The 15518-nt window shown below is 39.5% G+C and overlaps 1 protein-coding gene across 1 annotated transcript in view; it reads right to left on the minus strand.

The window, feature by feature from the left end:
- Positions 1-787: 787 nt before the first annotated feature.
- The window catches only part of FER1L6 (fer-1 like family member 6), a 71808-nt gene continuing 57077 nt past the window's right edge, over positions 788-15518 (minus strand). Inside the window, exons 35-41 of the mRNA XM_027645669.1 lie at positions 13333-13475; positions 12722-12810; positions 10642-10740; positions 8107-8348; positions 7610-7773; positions 5012-5112; positions 788-1047 (exon numbers count right to left, since the gene is read on the minus strand). Of these exons, the coding sequence (XP_027501470.1) occupies positions 861-1047; positions 5012-5112; positions 7610-7773; positions 8107-8348; positions 10642-10740; positions 12722-12810; positions 13333-13475 (1025 nt within the window). The 3' untranslated portion in view covers positions 788-860. The remainder of the gene's footprint in view (positions 1048-5011; positions 5113-7609; positions 7774-8106; positions 8349-10641; positions 10741-12721; positions 12811-13332; positions 13476-15518) is intronic.

Below are 15518 nucleotides of genomic sequence, written 5' to 3' on the forward strand. Positions count from 1 at the left end.
GGTTTTATTCCTTGTTTTCTTTAATCTTCCATGGCTTGTTTCACTCTGCTGCCCTTCTGTTTTCCACTGTTCTTTGGCTCTGCTTTTCAAGCAGCAGGATTCTGCCTGCTCCCTATCCTCTACAAGGATCATTTGCTACCACAGTACCCATGGCTGAGTCCTTATCTTCCTGATCCCTCTCCTCCAGCAACCTCTAACACTTTCAAACTGCAACTGAAAAAGGTTCTTCCAATCTCGGCTTCTACCTCACTAGCACATACCTTATTTATGAGTGTGTGAGATGTTTTTATAGAGCACAGCATTCCTACTGAGAGGCACAGGATGAATTTTGCACGACATTAAATGAGACAGTTTAATCTTAGATTTTTTTAATAAAATCTTTTATCTAAAAATAAGCATGCCATTATACGGTCATTGAAAACAGTTAAAATAATTAAGAAAAACAGTTAAAATAATGAATTACAAAACTATGCAAAGACTACATTTATCTTTGTGTACAGATTTTGCTCTTAATATTTAATCATTTGTCCATAGAAATAAATACTTGACTGACAAATCAGTTTCTGCATAGCACTGAGGAATTTACTTTCAAACTCACTTTTAGCTACATAATGACACTTTCAATAATAATGTCAATATAGCTGCACCAGTATGGTAATGATAACATACATAAAGGCTGGGTGTGAATGAGCATTCAAGAAAGATATTAAAATATTCTGAGAGCTCCAGTTTCTGATGTAAATAGTTATTTTTCTTTTTACAAGGAATGAGATGCATTTCAGGTTGATTAATTCTTTTTGTCTGAGTTTTATTTTTAGCTGAAGTTTTTGTATATGATTGATTACAATGAGAGCCATAACCTACATTTTTCCTAAAACTATCCTTTCACTGATTGCACCTGGCAGTGTGTAGATGAAGAGCACCAGGAAGACAATGAGAATAAGAAGAATTATGCCGATGATGATGTACTTCTTGTAATTTTTCCAGATCAGGTGATACAAACACTTGAAAGGATTTACAAACCAAGAGAAGGATGTGTCTGGTCGGCTAAAAGGGACAAAAGAAAAAGAAAAACTTTTGTAAAGGCAGATCCATCTCTTTTCAAAGTTATCCCACTGCAAAATATATACATTTGAGTCTAAAAAGGACCTTTAACTACTGAGAACCTACTACAGAGTTTAGAGGGAACATCCACAAGTTTCACAAAGCTACTGGGTCACTTTTCTTCCACCCCTCCACAAGCCCAAGCTCTGCACAACACTCAAAATGAAATTCCATTTTATACTTCATAAATACTCCAATTTATGTCATGATATGGAGTTCAAAATTACAGATAAGATCATGATAAATCCTAAAGAAAACATGCAGGCATCTTGAACTTGAGTACAAAAGCTTTCTCATCATTTCAAAGAATTTAGCATCATGAAAGTGGTAAAGAGCCACTACAAAATAGATGATTGCACAGTGATAGTCACAGTGCCATGATAGTAAGAACCAGCTTGGATCTGGCATATGCTGGAATATGGTGTATTTTCAGGAGGCAATTTAAAAGAGCCCCCCTGAAAACAGGAAACGATGATAAGGTGAAACTGGGGTAGTTTTCCTGTGTACATGAAGAGCCACCTTCTTCTAGTGGAGAATATCTGCATCCCACAACCCAGGTTTTTAACAAATGTTGCCCCATGTTGTATTCTCCTCCATAAGCAGAAGTTTCTTCACACTGTACAACAAAGCTGACTGCATACAGAGAGGAAAACAGCATCCTTCTTAGGAGGAATGTTGGCATAGCCTCTCCTCTGACATTCCACTCAGCTTGGGAGGGCACTCTGCCTCTGACTTGAACAGCCCTACCCAAGGCAACATCTGTCAGCTTTGTATGATGGGGTGACCTGATGAATACATTGGTGTGGAGCAACATTAACCCCTGCAAAACTGGGGCAGGTTGTTTTTCTTATCCAATGTTGCTGTAATTGTGCAGATGGTGCAGCAATAAGGAGAAGGAAGTTAACTGAAGGTCACAAAGAGCTATGGCTGTGTCTCACTCCAGAAAGCTGTTCCAGGAATTTAAATAATGTTTTAGTTATCTGGTGAACTCAGCATTCAGCATGTGGAAGTGAATGCCAATGTGACAAATCTTAAAGGCCAACTGAATATCTTTTAATTAAAGACTGTGTTTTATACTGAGGTGGAAATGACTCAGAAATAAATCAACAAGTAAGCCCTCCAGGTTAAAAAGAATTATTAAAAAACTGGATACTCTGAAGAATAGTCTACATGGTCCATCTGCTGAAGGGCTTTTCATAACCTTTAAAGGCAGGGAAAAAACCCAGACTGTTGCTCATTTAATTTGTTTTCTTTGCAACGTAGGCAATAGAATTCAATACCAGTTATAGCAGTGCTTTTATGGTAATCGACTGCATCCGGAAAAGCATCCTGTCTGGATCAGCAGAGATGAAGAGATGGATAACCTCATGATGCTTTGGCCAGCAGGAAATTATACTCATTGCACTCTATTTTTCATTTACATGTTTCTCTCTCTAGTTCGCAGACATTTAATCTTCGTCCACCTTTGCTCTGGCATATTAAAGAGCCTGCTACTGTCTACAGCTCCTAGTTTTGAAATTATTTTGTTTCTTAATTAAAAAAAAACTTAATTATGCAAAACAATCTGAAAATTTCTGTGCTTCTTTGGGTGATCCTACATTATGAGCAAAAAAAAAAGTAAAACCTATAGTACTGGCATAGAGATCTGGAAGTCCTGACACAAAGCTCCTTGAGATCCCTTCCTTCCCGAAGAGGACTCATTTGAAGGGCAGCAACAGTTATCTCTCAGCTGATTGTGACTACTCTGTATATATGAACCACATATTCCATCACTCAGAGGCACTGAACTGGTAAACTTTAATACCTTTAAACTTTAATGGAACTGAGGCATGCAGCGTCTTCAACTACCAGTTTATTTTCTTCCCAGTAAGTGAGTGTCCAGCTAAATTAGTTTTTACTATTCAAAAGTTGATATTGCTTTAGTAACATTAGGATTTATTTTGCCTAACTTTAAAACTTCAGTGCCTGGCCTGGTCAGTCGAGGGCTGTTTGGGCAGAGGAAGGACCTTCTAAAGGACAAGCCATCTCTTTCCCCAGCTCCCATCCTAGGATATGTGGCAGGTAAATGGCCTGACTCCCCTACCTGTGCATGAGCAGCTACAAAAGGAGCCTGAATGTTTTGCTTCTGAGCTGGGTAGTGTTGACTGACACTAGCCCCACCCTAATCTTGATTTAATTGAGTCATATATCTAATTAAGACTAGAACTGCATCGAACCATGTATTGGCTGTGTATTTCATCACAAAAACGTGGATGTGGAGCCTCTGATTACTCATTGCAAGATCTGGAGGAAGACTCCAGTTTTATGGCTTCTGGATCAAAACACCTCCAGGCTGAGTGTGCAGCAGAGAAGGGGCCACCAGGCTAGTGACAACCTTTTGGCCCACCAGTACATTTGTGAACTAAATGCCCATGAGGCGAAAACACAGGGAAGACATGGGCCCCAGGATGCCTGGGGTGCATGAGCTGGGACTGAACAAATGAGAGGAAAATGCGATGGTGCCTTTTGCAACCTGTTGACAACCTCCTGGACAAGTAATCCTGTTGCACAGTACACTCTTCCTTAAAACTCCCTAAGCTGCTTTCTTCCCACCACATGTATTTCAGAGCTATCCCAGTCCTCACTCCTCTGTAAGATAGTGCTTTAGTTTGTATTGCTGGGAATCTTTGAGGCAGACATGTGTCAGGAATAGCTCATCCTGCCTTTGGGCAAAGATGTTGGGTGAAATGATTGACTAAAGTCTTTCCAAGGTTAGTTTTCAACAAGTCTCTGATACCTCTAATTTTCAGGATAAATTTACACCCTTTTAAAGGGTATTGGCAATTCCTTTATGCTGTTTCCTCTTTTTTCATATTTATCAGGAGATATATATCAAACAAAGAAAATTAAACAGAGTGTGTGATGATTACCATTATGATTAGCAATTGATTTTTAGAAGCTTTGGTAGCAGGAAATACAACATCAATTTCTCTTTCTTTTCTTTTTTATTTAATGTACCTCATTACTTTAGTAGAACAAAGCACTTGAACCAAAATAGAGTATATGTACCTTTTCTCAAAATGCAAAAAATCTCAGACAATGATATTTTTTAATGTGACAAATACTGAAAGCTAAAATGCTCCTTCTAGATAATTTGCCTTTGCTAAACTACTTAAAATGTCCTCATTAAAAAGTCTTATGATGAAAAATAAGCATCTTCATCCTTTGAGTATGAAGTACAATTAAAATAGAGAAACAATTTCAAAGTTATATCATTTGCATGACCATAGAAGGGCAATGGAGATGGTGAAGGGTTTGGAGCACAAGTCTTATGAGGAGAAGCTGAGGGAGCTGGGGGTGTTTAGCCTGGAGAGGAGAAGGCTCAGGAGAGACTTTATCGTTCTCTACAACTACCTGAAAGGAGGTTGTAGCCAGGTGGGGTATGGCCTCTTCCTCTCCCAAGTAACAAGCAGCGGAATGAGAGGAAATGACCTCAAGCTGCTCCAAGGAAGGTTTATATTGGATATTAGGACAAAAATTATTGACTTAAAGGGTCATCAAGCATTGGAACTGGCTGCCCAGGGAAGTGGTAGAGTCACCGTCCCTGGAGGTATTTCAAAAACATGGTGATATGGTATTTAAGGACATGGTTTAGTGGTGGACTTGGCAATGCCACATTAACAGTTGAACTCAATGATCTGAGAGGTTTTTTTCCAACCTAAATTATTCTATTATTAATATAATAAATATAAGCTATCTGATCTTTATAGATAACCAAACTGAGGTGTTGGGTATACTTGTAAATTATGATGATTTAAGATGTTATCATGAGCCAGGTCAGCTATTCAGCTAACCTGGAAGGTAATGCCAGCTACAAGGGCCAGCAGCCAGGCTGCTTCCCCTGTTTAATGAGTATACTCATACTCACTTGGGTTTTTCCAAGGGCTCAGGCTCCTTTCGAGCTTTTCCTACTGGATTCTTCTCAGCTTCTTCTGCCGTGACTAAGTGAAACTCAGCTTCCACCTTGCCCTGGATCAGAGACATCACAAGTAAGCATCCAATCTTGGGTTATTATCACTAAATCACAGTAGGACTCTTCTTGTGGAGAAATGATGAAACCAAATGAGGGCAAAGGAAATTGATTAAAGAAATAAGATAGTCTTGGCAGTCTAAGAGAAACCACAAAGGAAACCCCAGGCACCAGATTCGTCACTTATGCTAAAGAACTGTGAGGAAAGAGAAGTGGGATGTTTTCTTCCAGGCTCATAAATGTATTTTCTACTTCCTAAATTATAACACAACTAATCTGAGAAGATATATCTTCTATGACACATCCTGGCAGATCCGAATGGCCAAGCTGGAAGGTGTGTTGCTGACATGGACAGATCTGAATGGACAAGCTGGAAGGTGTGTTGCTGACATGTAGCCCATCAGCAGGGGGAAATTCAGCCAGTCACAAGTGCTGTAGCAGTGTAGCTGTTGGGTCTCAGCTCACAAAAGGAAGATGGTTAGAAACAAGACCTTATGCAGAAATATCATGCAGTCCTAGAGCTCTGTTTGGGCTAAAAGAATAGAGGCCTGGCAGGGTGGTCCAGGGCGCTTTTTCTTCATGGGTGGCCAGAAGATGATACTCAGAGAGGTAACAAAAGGACAACTTTGTTCAGCACCAACTTACTGATAATTTCTAGATTTCAGAAAAGTCATAATGGAATATAACTCTTATTTTAGTGCTTGTTTTCACTGTGATAAATCATTAAAGCTTGCTGAGTGACCAGTAGAATATTACTACTTATAAAAGATTGTATCTCCCGCAGCTTGCAGTAGGAATATGTAATATGAGTGATTTGGACTCATAGTAGAAATTGCAACTTCTGCTATGGAAGTTAGATCTTCCTACATGTGGGTTAAACTTTTGTTTTTTCCCTTGCACTCACAGCAACAAATCTGTTGATATTTCTATTGTAATATTTCTGTCTGTGTTAGGTTACAGAGAGGTTCTTCCTTTTCCCTGTTCAGGGATCAGGTCTGTTCTTCAGCGCTGTCTCCACTAAAGATATAATTAGGCCAAAGGAAAAAAAAGATGAAGATTTCTGAAATGTAAAGACTCCAGTTACAATGAAGAATGAGTAAATCAAATCAACTTCATAAAATCTGTGACAGATTAAAACCAGACAAATGGTTCTTCATATATTTGTTATTTTCCTACCCCATAAATTTGTGGAGGATGTTAATCTAAAGTGTTGATCTATGCCCAGGTGCTGGGATTCAGCACAGAATGGGGCTGAAAGAAGTATGGAGACAAAAGGCATAAATGTGGAAGACAAGGGCATCAAGAGATGAACGTAGAGTGTGAGAAAGTGAATCAATTGTACTAGAGCTGAGAAAATGGCAGTAAAGCAGGGATTTAGGAGTGGAGTTCATTCACTAAATCCTTGAAAAGCACACAGTCACATTCAGTTTGAAGAAGGCAACGAATTTGAAGATGGCACTTTTTATTAAAACATTCTTGTCGCTGGAATGGACAGAAATAGGAAGGAATCGTGAGGTTTAGGAAAACCCTTAGAGAATCAATGAACATTCTAGAGATAGTGAGAGATCCCCTATAAAGGAAGAAAGCCCGTGAATTTGTAGAGGTTGTACTACAGGAATGTAGCTTGTAGCTCTTGGTCTGTGTCCCCACAGGGATCTGAATGCACCTAAAACCCACACTAATTCTAGAATAGGGCTCCCCAAGTTTGAGTTCAAGCTTCCAAAACATCATGGCCATGTAGGCACGTCAGTTTGGGGTTTCCTTCCTTCCAGTTTGGGGTTGGACTGGGGGTTGGACTGGATGATCTCCAGAGGTCCCTTCCAACCCTAAAAATTCTGTCATTTTGTGAAATGTTTAGGCACACTCTGAGTGAGAGTCACACCCTGCTGCAAGCCCTGTTATGCTAGAGGCTTCAGGTAAATGAAAATTTGTGTGACAGGATTTATATTCTTCTTAGGAGGATTCTTCTAACGTAACAAGTCTTGTAGAGTTATGGGGAAGCTGTCATTGTCCTTTGCGTTCCTCTATACCAAAAAATATTGAGCACACTGCAACAAGAAGAGACTGTGCTCTTTCTACTTGAAATGTGCCACTAGCAAGGTGAATAATGGTTGACTCCAAAATCAATTCCTTTGCCTAGGTTGAAGTTAGACATAAACAGTAAAGAAATAAATAATCAGGTGAGATTCTTTTCTGGATTTCTTCAGCTGACATAAAGTTGGATGGAAACACCTGATTTTCCACTTTACCCATCCAGTGTGCTGGGACACAAACAGTGGAAGAAAGCAAAAAAAAAGTACAAAGTGCTCTGGTTGCCTGGGTTTTTCTGAACCAAATCTATGGAGAATTACTAAAGCATTTGGAGGACTCCTACAGGTTGCCAGTGGTGGCTGTTCTTCAGATGGCATATCCAAAATTAGCATCTATCTGTTTCAGGATCTCAGTAGAGCATATCAGTCCCAGAGAAAAGCTGCTCTTCTGTAGTGAGCTGCCTACCGTGAGCTCCCCAGCCTTGATGAAAGGCCACCAGCCTCTGACACGCTTCTGCTGAAATATGGAGATCTTGTTTTCTTCGCTTGCTGCCAAAACTGTTCCTAAGTCACAGCTTTTGGCTGTCTTTACTGCTTGAGGGAACCCATTCAGGTCCAATTCAAGAGTACCTGGAGGAAGAAGTAATGTGACAACACTCAGGGACCAGACAGATACAAAAGCATTCAAGCAGCAGTTTCCAGATGAGATACATAGAGCAATGCAGCAGCTTGGGCCCAAGCATCAGAGCACGGAATCTCTCTGTACTGTCAGTCATTCATTTCAATTGCCCTGGCATCATCTTATCTGAGTGACTCTCCAAGACACGTGTAAGTTTGCAATGTGGTGCTTCAGAAAAAGACAAGCAGAATTTGGGACTCAGACACCATGTTGTACATACCTCTACAACACACAGGTCTGCTGAGACCTCAGGTGAAGTTCAGGCAGACTCATTGCATACTTACCCAAGAAATCATCAGAAGAGAGTCTTTCGAAATCCCACACCTGAAGCACCAGCTCTGCAGGTATTTTGCGTTCTGTCTTTTCCAAGGAAAATATGTTTTCTCTTTTACTAACCACAATTTGTTTCTCTGCTGGGAGATAGTGGAACGGGAACACAAAGCGCCAGTTGAAGTTGCCCTCTCCTGTCAAGGAATTGTAATGTACATCTGTCTCCTGTTTGTCCTCTTCCAGGCCCTTTATCCACCTACAGGAACCACAGCGGAAAGCATTAGTCACCAGGGGAGCTTGAATTGTAATTGTGGTTATTTGGTTGCAGGCAGGACCATTTACTACTTCCTACCTAATCAGTAAGATGCAATATGCTGTTCAGGACTGAACAACATATGCAGCAACAGCCCTGGATTGGGGATCTCAACCACCTCCCAGCTGTGCATTACTGGCAGAGGCTGCAGTAATGGCCTGTGGTGATCGAAAGCTGAGAGTGAGAACAGTATTTTCATTTCTATCAGACCCCAAAATACCAGTTGGTCATTTGTTATTGGCCAGGACATCCTCATCTTTAGGACAGGCAATGACAGTATCAGTCATTTATCCAGTACTAATCAACCTGCATTCATGTTGTGCCACAGAAACAAATTCTATGTCAATGTCCCAAGATGGATTTCAAGGCTTGGTATTGGAGCTTAAATTGTTTGCAGTTGCCGTTTGGAGGTATAAACGTGGCATAAGTATGGCTGGAGAAGTCTCTCTGGGGTTTCTTGTGATTTTTTTCTTGGTTTCTGCATAAGTGTGCATGATATTGGATGTGCTATGGTACAAAAGGACAGTGTTTTCATAAGCATAATTTTCTCCTCTGAAGAGCTCCACGGAGGTAATGATCCAGGTAGGTATGTCTTAGTTCCAAAGATGATTATTCACAGCTTGAGTAAACATTAGCATTTTTGTGCTGTATCCAAAGAGTGATTTTTCCCCTGCAAGCCCCAATATTTCAATAAGGAATTGTGAAAAATGGTAACAACCTGAAACATGGCATTGCCCCAAGTGCAAATCCATGCATGGTGACAGATATAGTGCCACAGGCACTGTCTGAACATAATGAGATTCATGTCTTCATCATTAAGGCACAGAAAGTTTTCCACTCCTGGCTTCCCTGTAAGACCATTCTGGCATTGATAGTGATGTCCTCGTGCTATCACACAGCTCAGCACAAAGGCTGGCTCCCCATTTAATTCCTCAGTTTCGTGCTCTCAGAGCTACTCTGCTACTGCTCTGAAGATGTTAGTTCATTGCTAAGTTGGAGATATCTCTGTGAACACCAGTGATTTCAGACCAGCTCCTCTCAAGGAATTCCAAGGGGAGGTTTGCTCAGCCAGTGTGTGCAATACCTGCACCTGTTGCACACTGGGACCAAATGGCTGTATTGGTGTGTACTTTATCTGGGCCAGTATCACCTGTCCAAAGGTGTGGTGATACTCCTGGTGCCCCACACAGCTTGGTCAGAGCTAATGGAGGTTTCCCCGGTAAAATTCATGTAGGTATTTCCCACACAGGAGTAAGACCTGCTATGAGATTGTCCTGTTCCAATGCTTACTTTGGTTATCTTGTTATGTTCATGTGATTTTCAGAACCAGCAAAGTCGAAAACATCCTCTCTTTCCTGATCCTTTAGCCCCAGTGCTCCCTCTTTCAGCTTTATTTTTGCATTTGGTCATTGGCAATACTGCATCAGGTTTTTAAGGAAATTCATTTTGCCATATGCCTAGTGCTCCACAAATTCAGATTTTTCTGGGATTCCACAATGAGACAATTCATATTGGCACATTTATCCTGCTCTTCAGTAGTGGAAAATGGAAAAATCTAAGATCAGTCTGGTACCTGAGCTTTTCAGTACTTCATGCTGCCACTTTTGCCATAATGTCCTCCAACCAGGTACCTTCACTCAAATCCTGCTCAGAAGCAGAAAGTGCAAAGCAGTACTCCAAAAGAGGCAAGTAATTAAGAAGTAACTTGCTACAATTGCATCATCCCATGCGATGTTCTCCTCAGCTTGGCCATGGTCATTCACCCAGACATGCTCCCCTCATGAGGTTAAAAGGTATTTCCAATAGAAATAGCCTGGCAAACACCTGTTTTCTTGTTTTTCATGTGGTCATAATACCCTTTTCTCTGACTATGTCAAACCTCTCTGCATCTGTGTAAGCTCTTACAGTTCAAGTTCTGTAAGTGCTTGATCTCTGTTTTCTAAACTGTGAGTTTTGTTCTCATCTTGTGCCATCTCTGTCTGCGTAGGAACTAACAACTAGTGTCATTTTACAGCTACTTTATTTTAAGAGAAAAAAAAAGATAAAAAAAGAGAAAAAAAAGAGAAAAAAAAATAAAAAAGAAAGCAGTATCCAACGTAGGTGAGTAATTTGGGCAGGCGTTTAGAGAAAGTGCCAAGGTCACCGAATAGTTTATTGAATATTCTCACCACACGATTTTTTCCTCTGATTTTTTAATGAAATACTGCATGTTATTTTGAAGTGCTGAAGAACTTACCCTTTTACATAGATATCACTTGATTTTTGCCCTGTAAACATATTTTCATCTTCTAGAATTACATCCTCTGTATTCCAGATAATTACCCGCAGTTCATAGCTGAAAAAGAAAGCTCTAGTCAGACACTAATGCAAACCTCTATCAAATCATGCTTTTATAAAGTGAGAAATGTTGTATTTGTGCATCAGCCTCAGGCCTCTTCTATTTACAAGAGTTTAGTGATAGATTGTGGGTGTTGGTTCCCCTCAGCTCATGGAGTAGGATGGGCAACAGCAGGGTCACTCCCAGCTTTGGAGATGTGGAAAATTTCTTGCTTTTTATATACCTGTTTATTTTCAATTCTTTTCACAAAAATGCTGCAGTGAAACAAGGCAAAGTTGATCTGGACAACATCATCAGAGTAGTCTTCAAAACAGTGATCAGATTGCTAATAAAAACCAGAATTCCCTGAGAGGTGGTTTTCAGAAGAAACGCCTAAAAATATTGCATTTGGTGCAATCTAGTGCATTAAAAGGGAAGAGAAGGACTGCTTAGAGATATTTTAATTTAAACAAGTACAATCATCTTTAGAAACAACAGCAAAAGGAATTAAAGTTTTCCCATCCTTTCCACTCCCTATCTATAGACATTTATGGTGGCCATCAATCCATATCTCTCAAAGGTTGAACTGAAATACAGATATTGCAGGTGACATAAAAAACTGATACTGAAAAATTGAGATATTCCTTGAGTCATTGTATGAACTGCAAAATTAATAAAAAAAGACAAAAAAAGCTGTTTGAGAACACCAACATATGATTTTTCTGATATGTCACATTTTGTCTTGGAAATAGCTTCAATCTCAGGGTGTGAAAAAATATGCTGCAGAAGTTACCAGATACTCTGCTCCAGAAGTAACCAGAAGTTATCAAGTCATGGAGCTTTTAAGGAAGTGTTGACCAGGAAAATCAAGCCCCTGCACTAGCCAAAGAAACTTGCATTTGCAATGCTCCATCAGAGCCTTGTTCAGCCAAAGACTGTCAAAAAGAGAGATGTTTTCACAAAGTATTTGAAGTTTTATGGAGCCTGGAGCCCGTTTTGATGTAGCAAATATGCAATTCTCAGCAACATGTGTAACTTATGTTTGCATGTTTAGGTTTTTTTCTCGTAACTAATATTTGACAGTATTTTCCCCTGCTACAAAAATGGCAGTCACAATTTGTTTTTGTGGGCATGATTAGCTTTAAATCTTTTGGGATTGGAAAATGCTTCTTGTTAAGAGGTTTTATAGAAAATTATGGTCTAAAGGAGGTAAATGTTACATGGACTCTTTTTTGTTTGTTAGTTTCTCTGTCAAATCCTGGCTTTCATAAAAGGAAAGGAAAATGAACACATTTTTGTTATATTGTATCCTGTTCTAACATAAATAATACAGAGATAGTATCTGATGCTGCTTCAGACACAAAATTCTCAGGAAAGGCCTTGCTAAAATATAGGATGGTTTGAGAACTCTGTTGCTCATTTTTGTATTTTATTTACAAACATTCAATTAGCTTGAAGAACTATGCACACTATTGCACATAAAGCAGCATAAGTAAATGTGAAATTTGAAAGAAGGCTCTTCCAAACAGATCTTACCTCTTTGTTGCTGCTTTATGTGTTTCTTGATCTATCTTTGAACAAAGTGCTGGAAATCCAATAAGTGTAATACTATTGCATCAGATTAAAGAACTGAACCAGGGTCAAGTAAGTTATCTCACTGAAAGAGGTAGTGAAACCAGAATTACTTCTTTCAGCTCAACAAGTGGATGATAACATCTGAATTACTAAGAAACTCTTGCCTCTAGCCACCTGTAATCTCTATATGAAAAAGGATCTTTCTAAAAGAGATACTGAAAAAATCACCAACAGTTCTTTGAGTTGTTTAACAGAGGAAACCAAACTAGGTGATCCTGTTGGACTTGAAGCCATATGAACCCAAGAATACTTTTCTTGGGACCGGAGAGGTTTTTTTAATAGTTCTTTTTCTATTTATTTCCAGACACTTAAGAAATACTCAGTCTTAGAAGAGTTATTGCTGTGAGAAAGCACAGAGTATTACCCTTTGGGTTTTCTTGGTGAAATGTCCACTGGGGGTCCTGGCAGAGGCATATCATTAGGAAACATGTCGACCCACATCTGTACACGACCCTTGAAATCAAAGAGACAAACATCTTTAAAAGGCTTTAAATATAGTTATGGCATCCAAAACCATCACTTTGTCTTGGAGCATCAACCATCTTACTCTCATGTAACCATGATTTCATCTATAAACTTTCTATACAATATATTTTTTTCATACACATACTCATTCAATTTCTCAGGAATTTGGTGAAGTTGTCAGCTTCAAGGTAAAATCCATGTAAAAATAGTATTTGATGAACAATAAAAAAAGAACCAAATTTCAAATATAAGAAGAGGTTTTGTTAATTTAATAAACTTAAACATTTAAAATAATGAAAATAAGCAGTTACACTTGTGTGATTACTGTGTATTGGGTAATACACACATGGGTGACAATTTCCAGGTTGATACGGTACGAAGTTTCATGTATGGTGCAACACTTGGGCCCTGACTCTGTAAGTTTGTGGCTACAAATAGAAACCACAATAACTGAAGAAAATGAAAACTGTTCCTGGGTCTACCATCACCACCACCTCTGAGCTGCTCTACCTGTTCCATGCCTGGCTTATCCTTATGGTAGAGAGGCCGAGTCTCAATGTGCTCTGGGACCAGTTTGTGTCCAGCTCCAGGGATTTCCTCCCAAGCACGTAAAACCTTTAAGGAGAGATGTTCATACGATTCAACTGGCTCCTCTATAGGAAAGAGGAAAACAAAAAGAACAAAGAGAGCTGAATTATAATACTGAACCCCTTGGTAATATGTTCCATTAATTATTAAAAATAGTAATCAAAAATTTGCTTGAGTTAACAGAAAGACTTCATGTATTCCAGCTAAATAAAGAAGGGCCTTGAAATGCATTTAGTTCTCATAAATAAGGGTACCCACCAGAGTAAATAAAAGTTTAGCACTTAAGCAGCAGTTTGGCTGTAAAATAGCAAATCATTTCACTATTACAGTAGCAGTTCTTATCAAGAAGATGGAAGCAGCCTGTAAATGATCCTTTTTACAAGAAATTGCAAATTTTTAAAGTTCATGAAAGACAAGGTGACTTGTATTTCACAAAGCTGACAGTAAATAGGCACTAACAGTTATCTACACCTTATTTTACATTGTGACAGCTACTGCAAAGACCCTCCTGGAGAACTGAATCACACCTTAAGGGAAGAGAGTTGAAGTCCATGGGCAAGCAAATGTCACCTTCTGACCAGCTCAGCTTGATCACTGGAAGGGAGACCCCAGAGAATGGCACCTCAGTGAAGGACCAGTGCTAATACTGAAAGTAGGGTGGAAAGAAGAGAAAGCCTTTTGCACTCTTGAGTTTCTCTTTCCTCCCTTTTTGTGTGGGCTCCACACTAAAGAAGCCCAGACCTTTGAAGAGTGATATTTCCTAGATTAGAAGTCCCTAAGTGAGAAGAAGGTTAAGATTTATTTGTGTCAGCAAACTGTTATCACTTTTCCTATGGGTGTTGCTGTCTCCAAATTGCTGGTAGTTGACAAAAGGCTCATTTGGAATTCAAACAGTAGGTATTAAACCCTTCCTAGTGGCTCAAAGAGTGAGGAAAGGATGATCCTGTGGTTATGAATCTTGGTTCCCTCATGTGCAGCAACATGTGCTTGAGGTGCAATGTGTTTCATCTAATTTTAACCAGCTAAAAGCAAGGTCTCCAGCCTGAGCTAATCAGCTAGGCAGCCTCAGTAGCAATGACACAGATTGTCCTACGATATCCCATATCCTCTCAAAGACATCTTTGTAAAGACCGTTTTTACCTCTGAAGATGCCTATTTCTTCCCATGGGCTACAGGTAGTCCTAGACTACTTGGTAGTAGTGGACAGGCAGTTGGACAAGATGGTTGTGCTATGTCTCTTCCAACTGAACTATTCTATTTTATCTGAATTCTTCTTTCCCTTGCAATTTAAAGCTGGATGGATAAATACAATTTTCTCCACCTGTACAGTGGAAATGGTATTGTTTCCTTTTTTTAGTACTCCTCTAGAGCTCAAATCTACACCACAGAAACCTGTCAGGAAATAATGATCCAGATGTACTTGTCAGAACAGCAATCTGGATAGGAATTATGCAAAGACTGTATGCTATAAACTATTTCTGTATATCATGTTGAAAAACTTGTGTACATAAGTACTTTGGTCTTAGCCATCTGGTTCTATATTTCCCTGCTTCACATTTCCATCATCTTGTCTGACATTGGTTTGTCTGAATCTCATTTTAGTAAACCAGAATCTTGATTGAGAGATCCTGTTGCTGGGAGTCACACACAGTCATCTGCTAGTGAGGAAAACAAACAGCAGTACTGGAGTCAAAAATCTCTTTAGGGCCAAGAAACCAAAAATGGATCAACTTTTTTCCCTTCAACAGTGCTACATTAGCTGTATTTTGTGGCTGCCAAGAGGAATGTGGTCTGATAAGGGAGTGGAGGTTTTCCTACACTGCCAGTGTCCACTACTATCTCCCCAAGCCCAGTTCCTCTTTTTCCCCTTAAAAAGCTTCATTCTTACACCTCTTTTCCTTAATCTCAGTATAAAACTGAATTATAGAATAGTTTCGGTTGGAAGGAATCTTTAAAGACCACCTTGTCCAACCCCCTGCCATCAGTAGAGACACCTTTGTCTGATAACTCTGTCCCACTCCACCCTGATGTGATATGGACACTCAAGGTCCTGGTAGCTTTGACCTCTTTTTAATCTGGGAGTTCTGAAAGTAGGTTCTGTCCTGCCA

The sequence above is a fragment of the Corapipo altera genome, unplaced genomic scaffold (assembly GCF_003945725.1).
Source record: "Corapipo altera isolate COAL_440 unplaced genomic scaffold, ASM394572v1 51, whole genome shotgun sequence".
NCBI classification, from domain to species: domain Eukaryota; kingdom Metazoa; phylum Chordata; class Aves; order Passeriformes; family Pipridae; genus Corapipo; species Corapipo altera.